At 42.9% G+C, this 27,072-nt stretch overlaps 1 protein-coding gene across 1 annotated transcript in view; it reads left to right on the forward strand.

The window, feature by feature from the left end:
- The first annotated feature begins 1,118 nt into the window (after positions 1-1,118).
- The window catches only part of dpy19l1l (dpy-19-like 1, like (H. sapiens)), a 30,896-nt gene continuing 4,942 nt past the window's right edge, over positions 1,119-27,072 (forward strand). The window contains exons 1-19 of the mRNA XM_083919147.1: positions 1,119-1,394; positions 1,851-1,875; positions 1,983-2,070; positions 5,854-5,991; positions 6,743-6,863; positions 10,088-10,181; positions 10,421-10,478; positions 12,290-12,381; positions 14,328-14,427; positions 18,324-18,401; positions 20,339-20,425; positions 21,125-21,184; positions 21,321-21,401; positions 22,019-22,120; positions 22,901-22,972; positions 23,833-23,912; positions 24,593-24,617; positions 25,755-25,874; positions 26,052-26,226. Of these exons, the coding sequence (XP_083775273.1) occupies positions 1,178-1,394; positions 1,851-1,875; positions 1,983-2,070; positions 5,854-5,991; positions 6,743-6,863; positions 10,088-10,181; positions 10,421-10,478; positions 12,290-12,381; positions 14,328-14,427; positions 18,324-18,401; positions 20,339-20,425; positions 21,125-21,184; positions 21,321-21,401; positions 22,019-22,120; positions 22,901-22,972; positions 23,833-23,912; positions 24,593-24,617; positions 25,755-25,874; positions 26,052-26,226 (1,813 nt within the window). The 5' untranslated portion in view covers positions 1,119-1,177. The remainder of the gene's footprint in view (positions 1,395-1,850; positions 1,876-1,982; positions 2,071-5,853; positions 5,992-6,742; positions 6,864-10,087; positions 10,182-10,420; positions 10,479-12,289; positions 12,382-14,327; positions 14,428-18,323; positions 18,402-20,338; positions 20,426-21,124; positions 21,185-21,320; positions 21,402-22,018; positions 22,121-22,900; positions 22,973-23,832; positions 23,913-24,592; positions 24,618-25,754; positions 25,875-26,051; positions 26,227-27,072) is intronic.

The following is a 27,072-nucleotide window of genomic DNA, read 5'->3' on the forward strand; positions in this document are numbered from 1 at the left end:
AAAATTGCGAATTGAAAGCCCACGAACGGCAAATGTGACGTCATTTGTACTAGTAAGAAATTATCTTATTGACCAAGAAGACTTGAATTGCAGATATCTGCAATACATATCCAGTCGAGGTCTAGTAAAATGATCGGTACTCCCCTCACAGACATTACCATCTTGTACAAAACCAGGGCCCTGAACAAAGCGAGACTTGTCCTGTCTGACCCGAGCCATCCCTTAGCACCTGAATTTAAACTGCTTCCATCAAGACGCAGATTTAATGTGCCCAGGGGGGCTATGCTCATACCATGAATTCACAACTCGGTAGAGGCTCTCCGTATCATTCAGAAAGTCCTGCACATGGAATAATTTAAAATGCACGCCTTTCTTTATTGCCCTAACCAGCCAACAGCGCCCATCACTGCTTATGTAACTGTCACATTAGTAAATCATAATTTTCTGTCATTGTATTGGGGGGGGGGGGGGGGGGGGGTTCTTTGGGACATTCTTTGGGAAATGCATTCAACTTCAACCGCATGTCCCTGTCAGGGTCGCGGGGAGCTGGAGCCGATCCCAGCTGACATCGGGCGTGAGGCGGGGTACACCCTTGGCAGGACGCCAGTCTATCACAGGACACATAGAGACAAACAGAGACAGACAACCATTCACACCTACGGGCAATTTAGAGTCATCAATGAACCGAACACAGGCATGTTTTTGGACTGTGGGAGGAAACCGGAGAACCCGGAGAAAACCCACGCAGACACGGGGAGAACATGCAAACTCCACACAGAAGGGCCCCAGCCGGGATTCGAACCGGGAACCCTCTTTTTGTGAGGCGACAGTACTGACCACCACCATACCACCGTGTTGGGAAATTGTGCCCCCCCCCCCTCCTCCCGGGATCTGCACACACGGTTTACGCCACTGCTTGGCGTTGTCATGGTTACCGCCAGAAGCCCTCGGTAGTGGCGCTGGTAGTCCAGCAGGGGGCGAAGCCTCACAAGCTTTCTACGAGTGTCTGAAGCGAGTAAGCGAAAGCATCACTCAGGTAGTAAAGGGGCAGATCCGAGGACCAGATACGAGGACTGTGGGGCTGCTTGCTCTCTCTCCCTCTCACACACACACACACACACCCCTCGGGCTTTTTTCTTCTCAACGGCTGCCTCACCTCGGCTCTTCCTTGGGAACCATGGTGGCTAAAAACAGAAAACAGACCGGGAAGAGTCCGGCAGCGACCCAGACTGACCGCGACAAGAGCCCGCTGGTCGGCAAAAGTAACGTTAGGCGACCAGGCAGGGAGGGCAAAGCTTTCAACGGCTCTCATCCAAACGGACTGTCGGGCATCAGACACAAGCTCGGGCTAACTCCCTCTGCGGTCGCGAAGCTGGGAATCACTCTTCTCCTCGGTAAGTTGGGAGCGTTAGCCTGCTAGCTTCTGGGTGAAATCCTAGCTAACGGCTGCTAACGCTGTGTATACTAGTAGCGTTAGCGGATCCGCGCAATTAAGTTATCTCCGCCACTGATTAGTTGGCTAGCGTTAGCCCACCTAAACGCTAGCTTCCCAGCGTTAGCTACCCACCGTATTGTTGCTAGTCATTTAAATAGCGCCCAAGTTGTCCGTGTTCATCTCTGCAAAAGTGTGACATATAAGTTCCCCACGTGTTAACAGGTTTTCTGACCAGGTTTAACCTAAAGCAACATATCAATTCTCTTCAAAACGCACCACCCATATAATTACCCGAGTCTTCACCTCTGTGGTTTAACTGGTTCGGTGTTTGTGGCTTCTCTCTGGACCATGAAGCAGCTTTTTTATTTTTTATTTGTATTTGATCAGCGGTTAAGTTTATTCTCTCTGTCCACAGCTGCTCTGACTGGGTATCTCCACTGGTGAGTTGCGCCATCAGCATGTTATTACTCGTGCATCACTGCTGTGTTTACATGTGGATGCAGCTCTTGGCTCACAGATCTCTCTCCTCCTATCCTCCCATGATCAGGCATCACCTCTCACAGCTGTTTGAGAATGACAGACACTTTTCACACTTGTCAAACCTGGAGAAGGAAATGGCTTTCCGGACAGAAATGGTAAATGATTGGTGTTTTTGTTATCAGGGATGCACTAATAACATTGTTTCGATGCTGATGCCACTATTTCCTGAGACGGTGCTGTTTGAGCTTTAGGATGACCGTGGTACTTCAGGTCTACAACTCCAACACTTGCTTTCATTGTCACTTTGTTTCACAAGTATTTGGATGTATCAGCTAAATGCTATGTCTGTAAAACTCTCCCAGATCCCTAATTAACATCTTCAGATATCTTGTTTCGTCCAAACAGTCCTAAACCCAGATATATTCAGTTTACAACCATTTAAAAGAAAGGGATGCACTGTGTTGTTCCTGTTATTCTTATATTTCCCATTCCCCTGTGTTTATATTTTTTCTTATTTTTCTACAATTTGTTTCTTATTATTATACGTTTACTATCCTGTAATAAGGAAACGTCTCCTTTGTGGGACTAATAAAGGGATATCTTATCGTAATTCTCACAATTAAGAACCTGGAAATGAAACAATGCTTCAAATGATTCATCAATTATCAGAATAATTTCAGCAAATTCATTTTTATGTGGGTAGACCAATCCATCAGGGTCCAATACTGTGATGCTGCTAATTTTACAATTAATTGCACTGTAATTAAAATTGTACAGCATGTTATTAGTATACACTGATCTAGCCTACATATCCAGTTCTTTTAGAGTCCCTCACATCATGCCTCAACTCAAGCTATGGTTTGAGACAATATGAATATGAAATCTATATATATAGTAAATGCAAAGGAGCGTAGACAAGTGGACACGCCCTTACTCCTACACACAGTTATTAAACTGATATCATGGTTGTTGTCTCAGAGAATGTTTTGCCATCATTAGAGCTGAAAGAAATCATAAATATATTAGTCAACTGACAGAAAATTAATCTGCAACTATTTTAATTATTTGTTGTTTATGCGAGGAAATTTTCTGCTTCTCTGAACTTAATGCAATTAAAGCGTTTATACTTTGGGGATTTTTGACTTGTCTTCAAGACAAAACAAGCAGTTTGCCAACTGCTGCTTGGGTTTAGGGAAATGATGCCACTATTATATGGACTACACAATGTTCATTCATTCATTCATTCATTCATCTATCTTCTACCGCTTGTCCCTGTTGGGGTCGCGGGGGGGCTATAGCCGATCCCAGACGACATCGGGCGTGAGGCGAGGTACACCCTGGACAGGACGCCAGTCTATCACAGGGCACATAGAGACAAACAGAGACAGACAACCACTCACACCTACGGGCAAATTTAGAGTCATCAATGAACCGAACACCTGCACGACTTTGGACTGTGGGAGGAAACCGGAGAACCCGGAGAAAACCCACGCAGACACGGGGAGAACATGCTAACTCCACACAGAAGGGCCCCAGCCGGGATGCGAACCTGCAACCCTCTCGCTGTGAGGCGACAGTGCTAACCACCACACAATGTATCGATTAATAATGAAAATAATGAGCTGATTAATGTAAATGTAAATAACCATGAGTTGCAACTCTAGTCATCATAAAAGCACTGTCCCATTCGTCCTCTGTTCAAAAAAATCTACCCTCAATCAACCCTGAAAAACGATGTGGTGTCACAATTCCAATGTGGGTTGTGAATAAACATCGAGTGTAGTGTTTCTGCGAGTGATGCTGCAGTTTGTAATTTGGTAGTGTGTTGTACTGAACAAAGTGATGACACAGCACGGAAATAATGACTGTGTTTCTATTTGACAACCAGGAGACTTTGCGAGGCAAAGCTGAACAAAGGGGAACTCCGGCCCGCGAGTCTGCCAGCGTTGGCACGGCGATCAGGATAGGAATGCAAGCTTGAATTTATCGGCTACTTAGGCTGCAGTTAAAGTCAATGTGAGAGACACAATCAATATTCAGGGAAGAAATGTGAGGAATCATGCAATCATCTGCACATTCTGACAAAAAAATCATAATTTCCTTGAATAAGAAGAATTCCTTTATTCATCGCGCAATAGGGAAATTCAATTTTCACTCTATTTTTTCATTTTACACACACAGGCCCGAAATACACACACACGCACAGACAGGACCTATGAACATGCAAGTAATGGAGAGATGTTAGAGCGAGGGGGCTGCCAGTGACCGGCGCCCTGAGCAATTGGGGGTTTGGTGCCATGCTCAACAGCACCTCGGCAGTGCCCAGGAGATAAACTGGCACCTCTCCAGCCACCAGTCCAGTCTCCATTCATAGTCCACACAGGGACTCGAACCAGCGACCCTCCCGTTCCCAGCCAAGTCACCTATGGACTGAGCTACTGCCGCCCAATAATATTATGAACAATATTAAATTTGCTCTTCAGAACTGGCTTTTGTGATTCAAAGTGACGTAAAATGTTGCTCTCCTAATTTCCGTGGCATCTGTCACCTCCTGTCTTGGTAGCTGCACACGGTCAAAATCAGCAAATATTTCATCAATTGAGCACATGTTGATGCATAACCATCACTTTAACGGCGTACGAGTCACTGATATTCAACATGCAGCACAGGCCCTTCTGAGAGATGACAGTGAAGGTGAAGATTTTATCGTATGCAAACAGAATCTTTTTCTTGCCTCACCCCTGCTGTGTGCTAACAAATGTGCTGTGAACTGTTGCCATCGGCTGCCAATATGACTCACGCTCGTTTCTTCCGTCTCAGTTTTATGTTGTGGAGTTATATTTAGTATCTGTCTGCTGTCTCTCTCTCTCTCTATCACTGTTTTCTCTCTCTCTTTACTCGTCTTTTTGTCTTCCGGAGGCTCTATTGTTGGTTTTAAAGCTATAGTAAATACGTTGGCACCATCTGAAACTAGACAATCTAAAGAACCAAAGTTAAGTGAGGGGGAAAAACAGAAAAACATTTTCAAAAGGGGTCCCTTGACTTTTGACCTCAAGTTATTTGAATCTCCTCTTTACAGACACCCACTTTATGATAGACAGTTTGGGGCAACAACATGCAGTTTTTCTTGTCTAAAATGGTGTATTGGAATATTTCTGCATGCTGGGATCCATAAACGGTCTTGAATTACATAAATTGGGTGTGATTGGAAAACTGAGACCCTTGTGGATTCAGCGAGCCCAGTTGTATTCACGTGTGATGATGTTTGTCTCCATAGTTGCCATTTTAGTGCCGTGAGGCCTTTTAAAAGAAACAAAACAAATAAAAGACCCTTGAGCTCACTGTATAAAATGACCTCTAGGATCATCACGGCCTCATGAAACTTTACAACCACAAACTAGAGGCCCAGGGCATTCAGAGGATGAATGACTTTTCCACGTATATTGACAATAAGTGAGTTTCTGAGTAGTTTACAGAGCAGAGGTGCTCGCCATCCAATCGCTGAAAAAAGGCAATTCTTACAGAAATCTCTTTTGAAACCAAATCTGTGGTGTTTCTCAAAGTCTGGGTGTCTTTATTTGGTATTATTGATGGATTTTTTAACAATTTTTAGCGATTCTTGAGTGGAAAGAAATGTTAAATTTAGCACCAAATCTGGTTATATATGGTGTCAGCCCAAAAATTGCATATTAGAGACATAACAGAGCATGAGAAAGAGCATCGCAAATCAATATCATAAGGTTCTTAACTCTTAGGTGCCTGACAGAACACAATGTTTATTACAGATTTATGACTAAAAGAGGCTGTGAGATGTGGGAGCTACTGTTCCTTTCCTTCCTCTCTCTTTTACTCTACCTTGACATTTCGATTTGTAAATAATTTTTTATTTACTTTCTGCTTGAGTTTAATCGTGTGTATGTATTCTGGTTTGGTTCCAGGGTCTGTACTATTCCTATTATAAGACCATTATTGAAGCTCCGTCTTTCCTGGGCGGCCTCCACACGGTCATGAATGATCGGCTGACTGAATACCCCCTGGTTATCAACACACTAAAGAGATTCAATCTCTATCCTGAGGTAATTTTGACATGTTATTCATATTATTGCAGTATACTGCGGTTATCAGGCTTTAAAATGGTTGAAAAATGCAACAATTATCTCCCTTAAACGTTCAAATCTTACTGCATTAGATACATGAATGTTGAAAGAAAAGATGCATGTGAAAAAAATCTCTTGCAAAAAATAATGAGAGTGTTGCGGATTGAAATCCTTCAGCTGTGCAGATATACATAAATATTTTATATATTATATCATATCCTATCTTTCAATGTTAACAATAGGGAGACAAATCTGTGTATCTGCCCTGTGATTTGAGGCATTTCCTGAGTTCTTCCGTGGCCCATTCTACACCAGGTTTCATGAAGTCGTTTTTCCATAATCCTGCCGACACACAGACAAACAGACCGACAGCGGCCAGAGGTGATAATTCTAGTGTAACTGGCAGCATTACAAGCATCTGGAACCACGGTATTTTGGGTTTCCAACTGCTGTGAACTGTGAATTTGTGGAGTGTTATGAAATTCTAAAGGGTGTAATGCTGCAGGGAATATTATGGGTTTTGTAACTTGGGCTACTTTATATGATGACACCAGAATGTACTACTCATTTCAACAAAATGGAGCAGGAAAGATCAGGGAAGCAATCTAACACTTCTGGAAAAGTCATGGAATTCTACTTCAGTGGGAATCTCGTGTGTTTGTACTCCTTGGGGAGTAAACATGTTGTTTAAACAGGCGTTGCACTGATTCTCAGCCACCCTGCTCCACAGGTGGTCCTGGCCAGCTGGTTCCGGATGTACACAGGTATAATGGGGTACTTTGGGATTCCCACAAAGATGTGCTGGTCCATCAACAGAGGAGAGGGACTCACTCCTGTGGACAGCTGTGAAGGTACGGACTGTCGCCTTGAAGCTTCATCTTGATCTGTGAAAATACGCTCACACACACACACACACACACACACACACACACACACACACACACACACACACACACACACACACACACACACACACACACACACACACACACACACACACACACACACACACACACACACACACACACAGCAGATTGATGACTACAATACACAGGCAGATAGTTTCACTGGTACCAACTGGAGCTAAGCTAATATTTAAAATACTCACAGTCCTGTGCTGATTTAATTGGATGACTAATTTTGTTCACAGACTGATTATTTTCCTCACTCATGGACAGATGCAGTAAAAACAGTCTCATAGGGAGTTGGCAATGAAAGGAAAATGTGTCTTGATTGCCATTTTTCTTTACTCTCAATCAAATCTCTAAAGCCTTTTTTTTCTACAAAAGAGCTATTTGAGATAGATGTATTGAGAAAGAGATACTTGGCGATGCATTGCTTTCCCGTCATGCGCAGATTGACTGTAGTAAAACATAATAATCTTGACAATTAAACACGTTGGCCGTGCTGCAAACGAAGAAACCGTCTGCTATAATCTGACGAAGATAGCCTTTCTCAACTCCGTTCTTACAGCTCAAGTTGCTAATCGAACATAAACAATCAACACCACTTTGACGAGAAAGTCTATCTGCTGGATACACTGGAAAGCCCAAAATACTGAGGCTTATCTGCCCTCAGACAGGTAGCCAATGAGATTACTGTGCAGTTGCCAGACAACCATTGGAGACTCAAGGCCCAGCGAAGACTAAGAGTATTTGTTTCTTTAATAAATTACTTTAGTAACACATGAGACAGAAGACAAGAAATGCAACATGGACAAAATGGCTGTCAATGAACTATCTGCTTATCCACTAATTAACTAATCAGCTTGTTGTTTCAGCACTATTATCAATTAAGAGAGGAAATGAATTGAGGTGAGAGAATAGTTCACGTCAGGAATCTGAAACCTATTACACACAAACAGAGCTCTGATATTTGTTTGGTGAAACGTTTCCTTCAAGCGTAAATCTCCTGACGGTAAACAAGCAGAGACTCCTGTCAGCTTTCCTTTGTGGAGCTGCAATCCGTGTGTTTCTGTCAGTCTCATTAGTGAAGCGAGGCACCCTCAGGTCGATGTGCTCAGGCTGTTCTCACAGTGTTTACACAAACCTGACGCAAGCTGCCTTGCATAAGAGCTAGCTGTCAGAACGAGGGAACATTTCCTGCAACTGTAGACCGATAGATTATTTTTGTGCCACGCAGAATGACACATGTACTACTTTTTCACTCTGAACTGCTGTTGGAATAAGTTTGAATTAACATCACATGGCGATGAAACAGCTCTCAGTAATGTCAACACACTTCCAGCCTTATCAGCCTGTGCTGCATACATGCTTATTTAGGGCACACACACACACTGTCCATTCGTACCCTGCCCTGTGCTTTAGGGTGATTGCCCCCTCCCTCCTCCCCTGCGGCCCAGTGAGCTAAATCAGCACAACTCACTAGAGGCAAATTGAGGAACCTAAGCTTCTGCATATAAAAATAGGACACAATATTATTCAGTGTTATATATCCTTATGTCTACTGTTTCGATTAGGTCAACACCCTAGCTGGTCAAAGGGAAGTGGTGTGTAAGTCCCCCACATCTCACATATGCCACATACATTCGTACATGTATTTCAGCTCCACTTTCAGTGTAATAACCATCCAACTCTTGTGATCTTTGTAGACTCCCCCTTGCAAACAGAAATTTTGGTTTCTTTTCTGTTTTGCCCTCTAGTCCAATCCAAAGCGATCCACAGTCCGTCCCATTGGTCCTTTATTTGAGAGGTAATCAGACGTAAATGTTTGTGGTGAGATGTGACAAAGATCCCCAGTTTCATTACAGGGGCATTAAGTGACAGCGTATGGTTGTGATTTTAAAATGAGACCACAAGACCACAAAAAACATTTTTACCCTTGTATTTTGTAACGTAAAATGTCTAATTTCACAGGTACTAGAATCCTTGTTAGCTCCCTCTGTTTTTATTTTCTTGGATAATATACAAATAAATATTACTGTAAATATGCCAGAATTACAGTTAAAGACAGACAGACAGACATAAGCAGAACACAGACGTTGGTGACAAAAGCAGAGTAAACGATGGTTCAACAAAGCAAAAACATACAGTTTTGCAATGCCAGACATAATAAAAGTCCTTTTTATGAGTAACAGGACAGCAGTGGCAGCAGCAGCAGTAAGGTAGGTCAAGCATCAAGGCAGTTTAGCAGCATTCAAGTTGCGTGTTGACATTTTCCAAATGCTGAAGGCGTCCAAACTAGTGCTGACTGATGTGGTGGCTTGTACGCTGACTTGGCTTGGAGACTGCTAATGTGTCGGCCTGACAGGGCATAACACAGCCCACAAGCCCACAAGCCCACAAGCCCATTAACTCTCCCATGAACCCTCGCTGGCTCGTAAACATGGCCAAAAGTGTTTGATGGAGCATGCAGACACGCTACGTAACATCAGTGACGGAGGACCAAAGTTCAAAAGTAACTAAAAGAAAACTTATGAATTATACTATATAGTCTATAACATCTAACATAGCACTCTGATATGCCTTGTAGGTGGTTTGGATGTCAAACCGAACCCACAGCTTACCGAATACCGCCTATACGTATATAAAAAAGATCACAATATATAACACAAAAACAAATTGAAGATAAAAACAGGACACAGAAAGCCTGCAGCAGATGATTGGTTGGGTTATGTGGCATCCTCATAGGGAGAACGGAGCACCATGAATTTATCATCCTGGAAGGAGCTCTGCAGAGACTCTACCTGTTTCCTTTTCTATTTTTGCGCATTGACCTATCTTTGTTTGTTTGTGCATGCCACTTCCAGACTGTTACAGAAGTCTTATGAATATAGACTCACAATTTCCTCTCTTCTGTATTCATTAGAGTCATTTTGTGCTCTGTCTTATTGTTTAATTAACTGAATAGTCTATGAAATATCTGTTTTTGGCATTTTTGCTTGAAATGACTTGATGATCACTCAGTTGGTAGTTATTTTGTTTATCCCTTAATCATCTAAGCAACAGTCGTAGCAGTTTCTCCTCGGTTCTTGTCTCGATTCGTCACCATTAACTCTGAAAAACGTTTTCTCTGTTTCTGGATGTGTGTCTGTGCATGTTGTTGTGTACATTAGGGATGGGCGACCCAGCGTATTTCTACGTGGCCTTTGTGTTCCTGCTGAACGGCGCGATGATGAGCCTGTTCTTCATTTACGGCGCCTACCTCAGGTAACTGCCCGGGTCTCTCTTCTGTCACGCTCAGATGGGCATCGAAGTAGAGAGGATGAGGTTTTTATGGTCCATGTCATCGCTCAGCTGACAGACCTAGACAGGTTACAGTACTGCAGATTTTTTCCTGTCAAATATGGATGTGGAACATGAGATGGAGGACGACCTTTCTGAACACTGTCGTTTGCTCTTTGCCTCTCTTATCACGCATCCCTGCTTCTTTTCATTTTTCTGTCTAGCGGCAGTCGGCTGGGCGGCATTGTTACCACGTTGTGTTTTTTCTTCAATCACGGCGAGGTGAGTGTACTGCCGGTGTCAAGGAGTCAGTCACTTGTTGCATTGTTTTCTCATTCTGTGCAATAAGTCTGTGGGTGTAGGTTTCTGAAATGTTTACACTTCTAAATGAAAAAGCACTTAAATAAGCAAAAGGCCCCATTCCAGCCCTCAAAGGAGCTTAAGCTGTGTATCCCCCCCATTGCTCTGACATGCATTGCAAGCTGTGGACAATCGTGCTGAGAAACAAGCTGAAAAACCATTTCTTCACCGCTCCATCCTGCTCCATCTGCACGAATCAACGGACGACATTGTTCAATAAACATGATCGAATGGAGCAGTTCCATTGATAACATCCAAAACGTTTGACAATGGAAACACAAAAATAACCGTTCTAATGTGTAACAAACTGAACGCACTTGAACCAGACTGCTTGGTGGATACGAGGCTTTAGAGATGCTTTTAGCCGACACTCAAAGCTGTCTCCCCTCCTCCCACCTTCTCCAAAACAAATAGCAAGTCTCTATGTTTCCAGATCTATATGCCGGCATTTCAATCACACACACGGACACACTGACGCTCTCCTTTTCCTGGGTATTTAATTCCAGAGCGCAGTGATAGATTTCAGCAGCTTCTGTGTTTTTTTTTCCCTTTTGTTTTTTGTTCTGGGGTGTCAAACGTGTGAGATGTAGCATGTCTGGATGTATAAATAGTGATTTTATCGAGCGACAGAAAGAGGTTCCCCTATCAAGGCTGTGTGGTTGCCAGGAAACAGGGACCCAAGTCCTTGGATACACAAGTCTGATACTTACTGTATCCTACTTGCACATCCGAAATGACACAGCTGGACAGAGAGCAGTCGAGCTAGATCAGCTTCCACTAAATCAATTCTATAAGGAACAGTGCCAAACTTGCACAGTAAACATAGTAAAACTACTTATTGTTTATAGCAGCATAAGATATCCAATGTTGACTTAATAAGGCACATTAAAATAACATCTGCTGAATAATTAGTTTTTTGCAAGTTGCTTTATCCAAGTACTGAAGGTCCTGGTTCATATTTATTATTATTAAGTTTTTGATACGAATAGAAGTTAAATGGGAGAATGTGATATGATCTGTAAAGTTGAGAAGGCTCATCAATATGTTGGAGTGAAAAAGACAAAAAGTCACCTTGTGTTATTACATTTTAGAGGATGTAATTCATATTTTCCACATTGATGTCTTATTTCATCCACCCACAGCCACAAACCACAGTAGTTAACACTCATTAATACTGTACAGTGCCAGAAAGAGGTTGTGATAAATAAAAAGGTGTCAAAATGTTTCCTTAATCTGGAGAAATACAAATTGTGACCCCCAGGAAGAAACTGGGAGAGGGCAACTGAAAAACATGAGTCTCTGAGGTAAATAGAGAGGGTTGGATGCAAGTAGTTTGTGTGGTGTAACCCATTCTTAATTTAGTCATGAAACTCCACTTATTAATCACTCAAACTAGGCGACGTTTGAACTTGGAAGCATCTGGTGCTCCCTACCGTGCTCCAGACCACAAATGGTCAGCATGCAGTGAGAACACAGAAGAACCCTCTCCTGCAACATTGAGCATTTAATATATGCCAGATAATAGATTCTTGCAATTGTATTCACACACACAAGCACACACACACGCAGGATTATGAATACAGGATTTAATAACTGTGGTTATTTATAAGCTGCAGAGGAAGAAAATGGTTATGAATCACTTACTGCCTCTTTTGTTTTTGAAAGATCGTTGCTAAGTGATTTAATCCACTGCGATTCTCTTTTGATGTGCATGTTCTTGTGTATGCTATCAGAGCACTCGTGTGATGTGGACTCCGCCCCTGAGGGAGAGCTTCGCCTACCCCTTCTTAGTCCTGCAGATGCTCCTGCTTACCTACATCCTACGGTAAACTCACCATTACAAGCCGTCTTAAAACCACAGTGATCCAGATTATCCTGCTACGAGTCTTTTTCACCCTTTCTCATAAAAACACCAGAACAATGTCAGAGTAAAAGTCATTTTATTTCCTAATATTTATACCAAAAATCTCAACTTGTCATGATCCGTACCTCTGTTTAATCTAGTGATTGTTTTATTCAGTGTGTTACTGAGTGCACATACAGACATTGCCAGTAGTGTCACCACACTCCCCAGCTGATCAAACGGTCCGCTTTGCACCTGTCAATGGTGGAACACCGACAGGGCATCAGTTTGGTTTTGCCGGGGTCCAGTCAGTTGAATCTGCCAATTCCACGAGTTAACTGATTTGTCTGGCATCCTGACATGAAACTGCAGTTTCTAGGTTGAAAAAAAACTATCCATCTAACGAGCGCCGCAGAGGGACTTACGATTAGCTAATCAGTGCCAGGGATGGGTGTTATTAACCAATTCCTCAATCACTTGCCGTTCTAAAGAAACTTAAAGGCTGCAGAACTGTACTTGTGCATATGTGTGTACGTATGTGTAGCAAGACGTGTTGAGACGGTATGTGGCTCCTTAATTGTTAAACACACTGGGAGTCTGCTGATGCACAGGATTATGCTGTTTTCCACACATTCCACACGCTTACATGCATTTAGGACTTGGAAGATGTGTTCTGAAAACGAGAGTCAAGAGAGGAACCCCCACCCCCCTTCGAGTAATCCATGCAATCACTCGATCTGGTGCCCATGCCGTGCCCGTCCCTAATCGGCGCCATGGGGCGGTTCTGATGCCTTTGCCAAACTGTTGTCAAGCTGCGTGTTTACATGGACAGCATGTCGTCGACATAATAGTTTGTTTTAACATCGTGCCAGTGTTGCACTGGTCGTCTGGCATACTGTGAGATGCCACATCAGTGGGCCGGTGGAACGTCAGAAAATCCAAAAAGTTTTTTACGGGCCCTGTCTTTCCTTCCACTCCTGCGTGCGTATTCTGGGACTGGGCTCGCTGGCCAGTCAAAAACAAGTGAGTTTGACTTGTGCTTACGTCAAACATCTCACATCCGTTGCTACTGTTGCAGATATAAAACAATTATTTCGGATACATTTTTTGTGGGCGTAACAACCCCCCCAATATGAGTCGTTTCACTGTCAAAATCGTGTTGGTAACATTTGTGAAGTCTAAAAGAGACACAATTGAATTAGTTTAACCCTGAGTTAGCATAGCGCTTAACCAGTAGTCTGTGATTGGTTAAGGAAAATCAAATCCCCCTCTCTACGAATGTCTATGATAGAGTGCAGGCAATGTCAGACTGAAGATGTTAACGGATCTACTATGACAGGCAACTGGTTTGGTAGTTGGTGTCTGATATCGTTGTTGGAAGACAAACAAACAAAACCATCAGAAGCACGGAAAGGCTTCTGGTTTTCTTTTCATTTTAACACCCAGTTGATTATGTGAAACAACAGAAGTAAAACACAGCTGTTTACTTGTCACGTTGAAGTAAGACAGGCTACAATTTTAGCTGTGTGTTGTAATTACTGGGGTGAAGAAAAGTTCGCCTCTGTTGTCTGCTAAACGGTGCACCGAAGCAGGCAGCACGATGAGCTAATGTGCTTGTCACACAGACCAGTAATCTTCTCATTGCACATCAAGTAGCGGACGCCGCCTTGTGTTGTCAGAGTAGTCAGTAAACTGTGCCTTGTACCACCAGCTTTAAAAGGAAAAGAGACTACGTGTCATATTTCCGCGGCTGGCTCTGTACATAACCGGGGCTTTGTAGTACACTCAGAGTGAAATTGAATGTGTGTGTTTGTGTGTGTTTGCACAGCCGTCTTAATACATCTTCTCTTATCTCCTCTACACCTACTCCTCGCTCACCACTATATATTTCTTTTTTCCCCTCTCCTCTGTCTCTCTTCTCTCCCCAGGACACGGAACCCGAGCAGGACAGCCATGGTCGCCCTGGGTATCTCCAATTTGTGCTTTATGCTGCCTTGGCAGTTTGCCCAGTTTGTGCTGCTCACTCAGGTAAACAGACCAAGAGAGACACTGTGAGAGAATGTGGGAAGAAAGCAGAAGGGGCAGAGAGATTAGGGAGAAAATAGAGACTTGGAGAGAAGGGAGGACTTTAGCAAAGAAGCTGTATGGATTGCAGAAGTTGGCCAGGACGGGAAAGAAAGAAAGGGGCATGAGAGACTGAAAGAAAATGGATAAAGATAATTGATTTAAGGAGAATACACAATCTACAGCTGTGTTTCATAAACCTCTAATAATATACAGTAGGGAAATATCCGTACCAAACCCTGAGCATATTTGAGCAGAATGGCTGTGGAAAAAGACAGATTATTTTAGAGATGCAGACAAGCAAGCTAAAGAGAGAAATGGGAAGTTAACGAGTGTAGGCTGGCAGACAGAAGAGCCAGAGTTTGAACCCCGACTCCAGCAGCAAACGGGTCACTGCCGCGAGCTTCTGCGCTCAGCAACAGTTAAGCCCACGCTGTCGGCGGCCCCCTCGGGGCACTGCAGCTCTCTGTACACGAGACGAGTTATTTAACAGCTGTTATTTCTTTGTTTTGTTCTCGTCAGCAGCTAATTGAGCCCGTCTGCCTCATCCACTGTATGCGTAACAAATACTGTATATTCACCCACGCTGCTCGCTCCTCGCTCCTCAGTGTGGAATGAGAACAAATGTACACAAGTGCACTCTGTTGGGTCTTTAAAAGTTTTTTAGAAACACACAATTAGTGGACTGATTTATCAAATGTAGGCCGCTGGTGTAAAGCCTTTCATTGGCTGCTTATTTCAGATGACATTCTCCCTTGCCTCTATTTACCGTCTACTTTGAAAGGATACTGTCACTGCATCTGGGGCTCAGCGCTGCCCAAGACGGTTATGATTGATTTAAAGAAAAAAAATATATATAATAATAATAATGACAAACTGTATTTATACATAGCTTTTCAGGAACTCAAAGTCACTTGCACACAAGCCAGAGCATTTTCCACTCTCCCAGAATGATAAGCAGTACAGCCAGACTTTTCTCCAGCGCTGAGGTCTGGCAATGTGACACTATCCAATATGCTGGTATTAATCTCTTAAAGTATATGTATAGTATTATGAATGATTACATACTTGTACATAGCTGTGGAGTGTGCCATTTTAATAAGTATAGACTTTCATTGTGTTTAATTATAGCCAATTAATACATTGATCAATTACGATCGTTATTACAATTAAATTCATTCAATTAGCAATTCATTTTTTTAATTAATAATAATTATTTTTCTATATTCTGTCTGGTGTGGGATATTCCCTGCCTACGCACCTTAAAGCTAAAGCACACCCACTGGTGGTTTTAGTTATTCTGGCTGATTAGACCTCTGTTCGGGTTGAAAGTGGGCGGAGATGGGAATATACGAGGTCATAAATGTCCATCTACTACTAAGAATGATAAAGGTGTGATTTGCTCCGCCTTAACAGGTGAAACAAAGCTAACAGGAGACTCAGGAAGATCAGGGTCAGTCGGTCACAGTAGACACACCCACACAGCCCTGAGCAGAGGTCTAATCATTAATCACTAGCTAACTGAAAACACCTGTGTGGGTGTTCAGAGGCTTTAAAGCAAACATTAAACAAGCAAATAAAGTAAACAGAATAGCAAAAATGTACTTGTTACTTAGGGCGCACTCACACTGTCTGTCTGTACCATGCCCCGTGCTTTAGGGTACTTGTCACCCCCTCCCTCTCCCTCCGCGGGCCAGGCCCGTTTGTACTCACACTGCCTGGGCCTTGCGCAAATGCTTCTTGCTTCCTATACGTCATCATGCTGTAACACGTCACGCGCATTGAACTAAGTCATTGCGATGCGTCACTTTGTTTCCAGATCTTTCCGTAGACCTCAGAGTTTTTGTGCGTCTTGTCGACTGTTTTTGAATCTTTTCATCGACCAAATCTGCAGTAAACACTCCACCTCCGCATCACACCAACGTGAACCTTTCGCCGCCATTGTTTTAAATGTCCGCGCATTGGTCGTTCGTAGGCCTTGTGCTTGCACACGTGCGCACGCTCGTACATGTGCAAACGGGCATTACAAAAGCCCACCTCTCCCAAACGGTCCGTGGCCTGCAAGCGGGCGGCAGCTAGGCGCTGTGCGGTTGCACTCACACTGGTCAAACGGACTAGGCTTTACCCGTAAAACCTGTTTGGGCACGGTACGGATGGGCAGTGTGAGTGCGACCTCACTTTGCAATACCATTTCAAAGTTAAAAATGATCAGTGTGTTATCTGAGGACAGAATAAAAACGGAAAACATAATGATCCTTTGATTTATTTTTACTTTGCGTTGTATAATCCATAATAATGTACAATTCAAATGCAAATTTAAAACCAAAGTCAATCTGTAATGGCTTTTTTAATGCTTTTCTGTGGAGCCATTTATGCCTTTTATTAGATAGAAAAAGTGGAGAGATAACAGGAAATGAGGGGATGACAGGTTCAACAAAGGTCCCCTGCTGGATTAGACACACTTTTTAAAATGTATTAATTTATTTAAATGTACCAGTCTAAGATTGTTCCAGTGTCACACTCCAAGCTCCATCCATAGATATCTCCTATGTAAATTCAATGCAGAGCTACTGTAGTTCATTTTTTTATCTATGCCATTCCACTGCAGCACCGTGCTGTACTCAATACATGACATTAACCGCTGAACGCATACTTCAGATATACCGTGGATGTTTAGTATGTATTTAAAATGAAAGGCAAGGCAAGTTAAGTTGCAAAGCACCTTTCAGCAACAAGGCAACCCACAGTTGCTTTGCATAACATAAAAAAGCATTAAGGCAAATTATAAAAGACAATATAAAAGGACATATTACTATTTCATTTCCAAATTTAATGTTGGTTTTAAATATTTTTTATTCATTTTATGATTTTTTTTTATCAGATAATAATGCAATTTTCTATGGAGATTAATTAAAAGTACTATGTATCTCTGTCTGTTTGTATGGATCTACATTTTCAGCACGTGGTAGTTGAGAGCCCACGCTGGTTTAAATCTCCCTAAAGTGTAAAATGATAAGAAACATCCATCCGTTTTCATCTGCTTCATTGGTAATCTGCAGATTCAAATGTCATCATCGGCCGGGTCACAGGCGTTCCTCTCCCCAGAAACATTTTTCCAGCACCCTGAGGTGCTCCTGGGCCAGACAAGATAGATAATCTCAAGTGGGTCTACCCCGGGGTCTCTTACTAGTTGGATGTGCCCGGGAAAATATTTGCGGACCACCGCAACTGGCCCCTTTTGACACGGAGGGCAGCAGCTCTACCCCGAGCTCCCTCCAGATGTCTGATCTCCTCACACCACCTTACTGAGGAAACTCATCACGTCCGTTTGTATCTGCAACCTCATTCTTTCGGACACAACCCAAAGCCCCTTGACCATAGGTGGGGGCCAGAACATAGATGGACTGTTGAATCTTCACCACAGGTCCGGTCCACTAAACTGCCTCGCTCACGCTCCATTTTAACCCTCACTCAGGAACAAGACTTAGAGATACTTGAACTCCTTCGCTCGGGGCAGTAATTCACTCAGAACCTTGAGTTCTCTGCTGAAAATCCACCTTTTTCTAGCTGAAAACCAAAGATTAGAGACAGTTGGGCATTAAAACTCAGCTTCAATCAGCATTGCATCACCAACTTTCAGGTCACCTTTTAAGAAATCAAGGTGTGGTTATAGGTTTGATTTCAAAAATATGCAAGAGCTGTCCTGAGTCTCTTATGTCTTGAGAGAAACTGGCCTTCAGCCATATCACCTGCACAAACCTCCAGTCCGTGCGTGACTTCAGATATGAATGCTCTGTAACAGTTGTTTGTATGTTTCCTGGAGTAAATTGTTATGGTTATCCATTTTTGTTTCCGCTTAGGTGGCTTCTCTGTTTGCTTCTTACATCCTGGGTTACCTCGGCGCCGCCAAGATGCAATCCATCCTCGTCACTCATATGGTACGGTACATGACCTTTTTCAAAATCAGTGGGGATCCTGACATCCTTCAGAGTGTTGAGAGTGTTTCTGTTTCACATTTGTCACTGGTGCATCATGCGGTTGCACCTCCTGTAGCTTGGTTTGATTCAACAGTGAAAATAATTACACTGAAGCGCCAGAATTACTGAGACAGAGATTCAACAAAATTATTAAAAATCAGAAAGGAAAGATGCAAATTACCCAAGTGCGAAGGTGAGATGACAAACAAATCTAAGAAAAAAGGGAGAAAGGACCTCCAAAGAAACAAAAAGTTAACCCAATAGGCTTCACACTAATGAGTAGTTTGCTGTATCCCAAATGTACATTAGCATTCACTGTGGGAGGATTATGTGTTGTGCCCAATATAAGTGAAAGTCATCCAGCTGATGTCCCCAGAGCTGTTATGTCCTCCGCCTCAGCTCCCCTTATCTCGCTCAGCTCCTCGGCTGGAAGAATTTCATGAGCCGGAAGGACAACACCGGCCTAGACAGGAATGACTTTCTGTAGCATCACGATGCCGCTGCCTTTTAGCATGTTAGAGGGAGGATATGTAGGCTACTTGGTTCGCTCCGCCAAGTGTGTGTGTGTGTGCGTGTGCGTGTGCGTGCGTGCATGCATGCGATATATTCTGGCTGGCCGTTCCTCTCCTCCACATTCTTTCCCCCTAATCCCCTCAGCGTGCCAGGCTGTTAGCCAGGGCCCGTGTGCTCCACAGATAAGGAGACGGCCCTTTGTGGTAAGATGGTGGAGATTTGTCAGAGGAAGGCATATGCCTCTGCATAATTTAGAGAGCTTGGCAACGATGACTGTGTGTGTGTGTGTGTGTGTGTGTGTGTGTGTGTGTGTGTGTGTGTGTGTGTGTATACGGAAAGAAACTCAGACAAACTCCTGCGTGTGTGTCCTCTAAGGCCTACAGAGTTGTTGATGAGTCTGAGCAGTGTCACTTGTTACAGGACATACAAACGTGTCGAACTGCAACACACTAATATTTTCATTATCTCATAACCAACTAATCTGTCAGTTATCAAGATAGGAGAGATTGTATTGTTATCATTGTGTTATGCATACACAACACACCAAAACGAATGAAACACCAGGTGAAAACAACAAAATACAAGACAAGGTACAAACAAGTAGGGCAATAGTAGAACAATATCAATATAAGTAGTGTAAATAAATGCAAACAAATGTCAAGTGACAGTAAAAACTGTTTTTAGGTCCCTGGGGTTATTAGTCCATTGTTCATTGAGTCTTTTAAAATGTGCAAATAGCGCCTCACATTCTCAGACGCCAAGCTGACTATAAACGCTTTTGTGTACTAATTCCTGACATTTCAGAGGACAAACAATCATACAGAAAATAATAAGAGATCAATTGATAGTGATAATAATAGTTTATTGCAGTCCAAGTCAATTATCAAAACGCAGCTGGCTCAATGTGTAATTTCTTTTTTTACTAATTACTTTACTAGTTGAGCTACTCTAGAATCTTTCCACGTACCGACTCGCCACTGCTGGAGCACCCCCTGGATGGGAATCATCGCTGTCTACATAATGCGATGAGCAGTGCATTATTTCTCTCTTCACTGAGGGATAAAGCATCAAGAGTTCATTGAAGAGGATTATATTTTGCTAGTGGCTGTGTGTTCAAAGTGTAATGCATCGCTTCAAATCTCCGGAGTGTTTTACACTTAATACAATCTATCCCAGACCACCCTGCTGCCAAAGAGAGGCAGAGAGTTTATGTGAATATGAAGCTGAGTGTTTTTCTGAGACCACTGGAAACCTCCGAAAGCTGGCCGTGCCTCTGAGCTCACTGCCAAGTTCCCATGTTTGGCATTATTGCTAATTGCGCGGACAGACCATGCATACGGAGCTGACTAACAAAACCTCCTCTCCCACCTGTTCTCATCCTGCAGATCACTCTCGCTGTCTGCTTTGTCCTGATGTTTGGAAACTCCATGCTGCTCACGTCCTTCTACGCCTCCTCGCTGGTCTCCATCTGGGTGAGTTGGACCTGTAGAGTCCCATGTGCTGCATCCTGATATTTATCAGATCAGTCAAGGGGAATTCAATTTGATTACTGTATAGGGGTTCCAATGCGTCAGGGAAAACCTGGAAAACTGAATGTTCCAGGCTAGAGCTCCCCAAAAGGATAACATTTCCACCTGAAAGGGTGAAAAGGTTATTGTCAGGATCATAATAATACCCCCCCAAGGTGCCTCACATGGTAGAGCACATGCAGGTTGGATGACAATAATTTCCCTGGGGATAAATAAAGCTTCTTTATCATAAAGGATCATTGTGTAGGATCAAGGGAATCATAATTCTGTTTTCGTTGGTGTATAATTGTATATTTTGGGGCAGCAGTAGCTCAGTCCATAGGTGATGCAAGGCACTGAACCCCCAACTGCTCGGGGCGCCGTTCCATTGGCAGCCCCCTCGCTCTAACATCTCTCCATTAATTGCATGTATATAGGTCCTGTCTGTGCATGTGTGTGTGTATTTCGGGCCTGTGTGTGTAACATGTATAATAACAGAGTGAAAAAATTGAATTTCCCCTTGCGGGATTAATAAAGTAATTCTATTTCTTCTTCTACGAAAATGAAAACTCAAACCATTGTTGAGATGACATTTTTGTGTGACTATAGATTATTTTGTGGGTTTTTGTGTTTTTTTTAATTGTTTGGTGTTTTTTTTCCCAGGCAATCATTGCATTGAGGGATCGATTTGCTCAAGTTTTCAAACCTGGCCTTGTCACCTGGGTACGTAGAAATGAACTATTTCATTGTGGCAGAAATAACCAAACGTGGTTCATATTTTGTGTTTTAAATTCTGTATTGTCTATGTATTTATATTTCAAACTATACTGTGTGTGCGTGTGTGTGTCTCCCTCCTCAGGTCATGCAGGGTTTGTCCTGGGTCGGCTCCACAGTTCTGCTCAAATTCATGCTGTCCACAGTCCTCTGTGCCTCGGATGATGTAAGCTACAGAACCAGTACTTTGAGGAAAACATTTATCTGGAAAACAAATGTTTGAGCATTTGTTTGCTCATGTTTGCTAATATGTACAGTTCAGTGTACCAGTGTATTAGCATTAAAGTACAAAAGAGTTTCCATGTCCCTAGAAAGAGAAAAGACCAAACACCATGATATCAATATTGCAACGATATTGCAGGGTTGACTAGTGGTGCATTTACAAAACATTTACACAATGGGATTTTTGATAATACAGTCTGGTAAGTTTAGAAAATTACTTTACTGTAATGCACCCTTGAAACCTAGGAAAAGACAATAGTTGTGTCATTTTAAGGATATCAAACATCTAAGACATCTAGTCCCATATCTCAATATCAATAATAATATTGTTATATTTTGCAGCCCTTTGACCTACAAATCAAATTGCCATGGTAAAGTTTGACCTTCTGGTGTAAAACCGCCTAAATTAACTATTATATTGTTTGATGCCACCATCAGAAAAGGTCACACTGAAAAATGTTCAAATGCACATTTAAGAGTTAGAAATTAGAGGACTTTTAAAAACTGCTAAAAATATACAAAACATGTTTGTAATTTGTTTATCATTATTTTGTTTTCCAGGCTCATATCAGTGGACTAATCAAGTCCAAGTTCACAAGCTACAAGGACTTCCACACTCTGATGTACACGTGTGCTGCAGAATTTGACTTCATGGAGTTGGAGGTGAGGCCTGTTTTGACCAAAATCTGGCCTTGATCCGAGTTGACATTTTTCATCCCCATGACTTTATGTGCTGAAGCAAAATGCAAGTCTCAGGTGGTTTGGTGTGGAAACGGTTTCTTCTTAACAGAAGAAAAAAAAGAAAAAAGCCTTCTGTTATGTATCAAAGTGGCTGTTTTTTTCTCGCCGCAAGACTCTGTGCAGAGGGAGAAAGATCTGTGCTCTGAATTGAACAGGAAATAGAAACCAGACAGCCGAACCTGGCAGCCCGCTCTGAGTTATCTCTGTGTTACACAGTGGCCTGCTTTCACATTGTTGTGACTGTGTACACAGGTGGTTAGAGTGCAGTGTACGTTGTGAGGTTTGTTAACTTAAGGCTAGGATACACCGAGCAGACTTCAAAGAACTTGAGACACAGACACAGAACGTATGTACTAGTCGCCTGATGGCTGTAGTCTTTGCGGGGGGATACAGGGATACAGGTGACGTTAGGCGACGCGACAATCTGCCTTCGTTGCCTCACGTTGCCTGCATCTCATTCAAACAGTTGCACTTAAAAACACGGAAGAAGCTACAGCAGATAGGCAACGAGTTCTGCGTGAGAGAAAATAACTCTTCCTACTGCGGAAGGCAATAGTCTGTATTCGTCATTCAAAAGTAGTGCCAACAGTGCGGCACACGCCACAAAACACTGGGACGGCTAACGCTCACCGTCGGCCCGACTTCAACCGACAGTTGTGTATCCCTACCTTTACTATATTTCTGTTTCTCTCTCTCCTTCAGACCCCTATACGTTACCTCAAAACATTGCTGCTGCCCATCAACATGCTGGTGGTTGCTCTCATCGCTGGGAGGGTAAGACTTGTTGGACCAGACAAATCTGACCTCCAAACTACACAAAGTATGGTTACAAAGCAAAAAAAAAACCTTAAAAGAGAGCGAAGATCTGTGTGTGGTTAAATCCCAATCAGCAAATCTATTAGCTGAATACATTTAAGGTGCACTTCCCTAGTTTTTTTCCAGAACCTCATCTCACGGTCTTCCACTGCACTACATTGTTATTACCATCACAAGCCTGACTCAATAACACATTCAGTAATTAATCTGCATGCATACATACATCAAAATACACATCTGTGGGAAATGAAGAGTCTTCTGTGTAGTTTGTAGTGAGAAGAATTGTACAGATGTGAATGCCTCCCATCTCACCTTTCAGAACAACACAGCAGCCAGTGAAACGTGAAGTGGGAAGACAAAGCTGGGAGTCAATCTGCTCTGATTACTATGCATACATTTCTACCCCTGCGGAGAACTGCTTGCATATTAGGAGGAGGGTTCTAGGATATGTTCCTTCTTTTCAGAAAATTGCTGCAGTCGTATTTGCTCCGCATGGAGCAAGCCGACATTTACATGTGTATATTTAAGCTCTGAGACAAGAGGAACAGCGAGATTTATCCCTGATTCCTGAAACATGAACTACTTTTTTTTTTTACGTATCAGAGAAAAAAAGATATTTCAGGAACTGCTCTTTATGTACACTAATCTCATTACGCCTGGCCCACGCTGAGCTAAGAATACATAAGTCGATCTGACAAAGCATGGTGTGCAGTACACGAGCACGCTGTGAGGGAAGTCTTCTCCCGCAGTGCATTATTTGTTCTGAACATGACATGTGGAAGAATCTGCTTTGCATTTTAAGTGTTTGTGTTTTCTAGACTCTCCAGGATATAGTCCGGTTCCTGAGGGACGGAGGGAAGTCGCCTGTCAAGCCCGATGATGCTGATGAAGCTGCAGGGTGAGCGTCCTGAGGCCTCCTCACTGCCCCTGTTACTGATTTCACTATATTTACTTGTTCATTCTATTAAAAATAGACTTCAATAGGAATTACTTGTAATAATTGTCATCAAAGCGTTTAATCTTGTGAACCCAAAGCTGTTCCCGGGTGTTTTTTTTTGCTCCTGTCACATTTTCTTCACTGTGGCCTTGTTTTCCACTGCATATGAAGTCATGCACCTCTGCGGAAACAGCACAAGCTTGACTAGTAGGGAGAACCCAAAACTGGCTGGTGACTGTTGGACTTAGCAGAGTCAAACATGGCTTTCCATTTGCACTGAGGAGCACCTCATTTAGTTATTTTTTTTTACAGGATCTGGTTTGTGGAAAGGGTTTATTTTTTTTATAGATGAGACATGTAGAATGAAATGATTTTTGATTATCACAGTCTGTCACACATGATTCCCTCAAGAACTGTCGAAAATTCAACAATAATTTGTGTTGTTCCAGTTTCTGGAGATGATAAATGGTGAAATTTTGACTATTTCTTAAAAAAAAACATGCCTTTCAAATTGCCGGTGGGTTGTGGGGTACTGAAAGATAAAAAGTAATGGCTTGTTGAATAATAAATATTCATATCATTTGCATATTCAATCGTCCTGCGTGGACTGCTTTTATGTTTCTGTCTGTTCTGTGTTGCAGGTCTGAAATCGCTGCAAAAGGAGAGGTGAGAGAAAGTACTTCTCCCGTCCTGTGTGTTGTTGTGATATGGCTTGTGCGTGTGCTTTATAACACCTCGGTGTGAAATCCTGGGCTTTTTTTCCCCCAGCGTTGTTCCATTTTTCTAAATCTCTTTTATTTGATTAGATTCTTCCATCTGCTCGGTGACTGTGTCCCTAAGTGGTTTCCATCCCTTTTCTCATTACTAAGAAATGAAAGGCAGCTTCCCCTTCTGCTCAGAAATCTCCCTGCGCTTCCTTTTCTCAGCTCTCTCTCTCGGCTGCTTCGTGTCATTTCCTGTAATATCCCTCCCAGGGCAGGAACACTTTCACATGTTCTTCCTCCAGACACAGTGTGTGGAAGTTTCCAGAGTTTCCCAGATAATTGCTTTACTGTTTCTGTGTGGCTCAATGAGTAACACTGCAGGACCCAGAGGGAGCTCTCGCCCCTCACAGAGACAGCCGGGTTCAGGAAGATCAAAGCATTGTGCAGATGTCATTTTATAGTCCGTCCGGCAGATGAAGCTTTCCTTCAGAGTTCAGGATTGAATCGGAGGGGAGCTGCCTCCTAAAGAGATCATAGCTTCACTGACAGAAGGGCTGCAAAATATGCTTTCATGAGCTGTCACTTTTTTTTTTAGGAAATATCAAGTTTGAACAATTATAACACAAGAAAAAAAATCAGTTCAAATTCATTTGAGTGCATCCACTAACGTACGCTGTAGAAGTACCGTTCCCCTCACTTATAGTGCCTCCACTGCCTCATTTAAGTGACAAGCTAATGTTACTGTGACGAAGATGCATTTAACGCCAGCATCCTCAAAGCAATTTCAGTCCAACGCAACTGGACTTAGTTATTTGTCTAGGAAGATATTTCACCTCTCATCAGAGAGGCTTCATCAGTTCATGTACGCATCTGACCAGGCTGGGACTGGACCAGGACCAGGACCAGGACCAGGCTGGGACTGGACCAGGACCAGGCTGGGACTGGTTTTGTGTTTGTATGTGTTTAACCGGTTCGGCTGCAGAGAAGAATGGTCACAGTTCCCGTTAGATAACATGCTCATTTTATTTCCTCTGCACCTCCTTCACAATTCTGATGAGACTGTGTGTGTGTGTGTGTGTGTGAACGTGTCACTCTGCAGATGGTGTACCACAGCCTGCAGCTGGTAGCGTTTGCTGTCCTGGCCGTCCTCATCATGCGTCTGAAGCTTTTCCTGACGCCCCATATGTGCATCATGGCCTCGCTCATCTGCTCTAAACAGGTTTGTCTATGATAAAAAATAAAAATAACAATTTACTCTACATTTAAATAATATAAATTGGTCTCCTTAATGCCATAGTGTTACATTTCTTCTCCCCTTAAGCGGTATGTGTATGGTACAGTTTGTTGAGCACACACTTCTGTAATGCTCTCTCTCTCCCCCTGGTGGTTCTGTCAGTTGTTTGGCTGGTTCGGGGAGAGGTTTAAACACCAGGTAGCAGTGTTTGCAGTCATGGCCATCATGGCCATACAGGGAGTGGCCAACCTTCAGGCCCAGTGGGGGATCATTGGAGAGTTCAGCAACCTGCCGCAGGAGGAGCTGCTGGACTGGATCCAGGACAACACCCGTCCTGGTGAGTGAAGAGTATAATTTAAGTTTAGAAGTTTATAAGTTAAAGATAATCACAAGAGTTCTTCATGATTACAGCACAAGCTCATGATGAACTGGTGCAATACAAAGCACCAAGAGAGCTTCTGGTTTCAGTTGTTGAGTGGACCACTCAGCATCTGCAATTCTGTCACAGTAACAACAGACTGAACTAAAGTATTATTTTCTTCCAAAGGTCAGGGAGGTAAAGGTCAGTGTGCGACAAGTGGGTGACATTTCAGTTGTTTCTGTACCCAGTGATCATTTTTTGACAAATTTGAAGGTCAGAAGATGTCTAGACTTCTCAGATTACACCGGACTAAAATTTGTTTGTCACAGCAATACCATCGGAGCCGGGCAAGATACAGTCATGACACATTACAGGTGTGGAACAAATGAAGGCCAAATTTAAAAATGCACCCCTGACAGGAATTGGCATCATGGCTGGTGTCCACCTCAAGATGTTCTCAGTTGTCAATATGCCAGTTTATAAAAGTAAACTACTGCAGTCTAGAAACATAGACTGTATTGTACACTCACCGGCCACTTTATTAGGTGCACTTGTCCAACCGCTCATTAGGGCAAATTTCTAATCAGCCAATCACATGGCAGCAACTCAATGCATTTAGGCATGTGGACATGGTGAAGACGATGTGCTGCAGTTCAAACCGAGTATCAGAATGGGGAAGAAAGGTGATTTAAGGGACTTTGAACGTGGCGTGGTTGCTGGTGCCAGTCGGGCTGGTCTGAGTATTTCACAAACTGCTGATCGACTGGGATTTTCACGCACAACCATCTCTAGGGTTTACAGAGAATGGGCCGAAAAAGAGAA

Source organism: Echiichthys vipera (assembly GCF_963691815.1).
Source record: "Echiichthys vipera genome assembly, chromosome: 8".
Taxonomy (NCBI): domain Eukaryota; kingdom Metazoa; phylum Chordata; class Actinopteri; order Perciformes; family Trachinidae; genus Echiichthys; species Echiichthys vipera.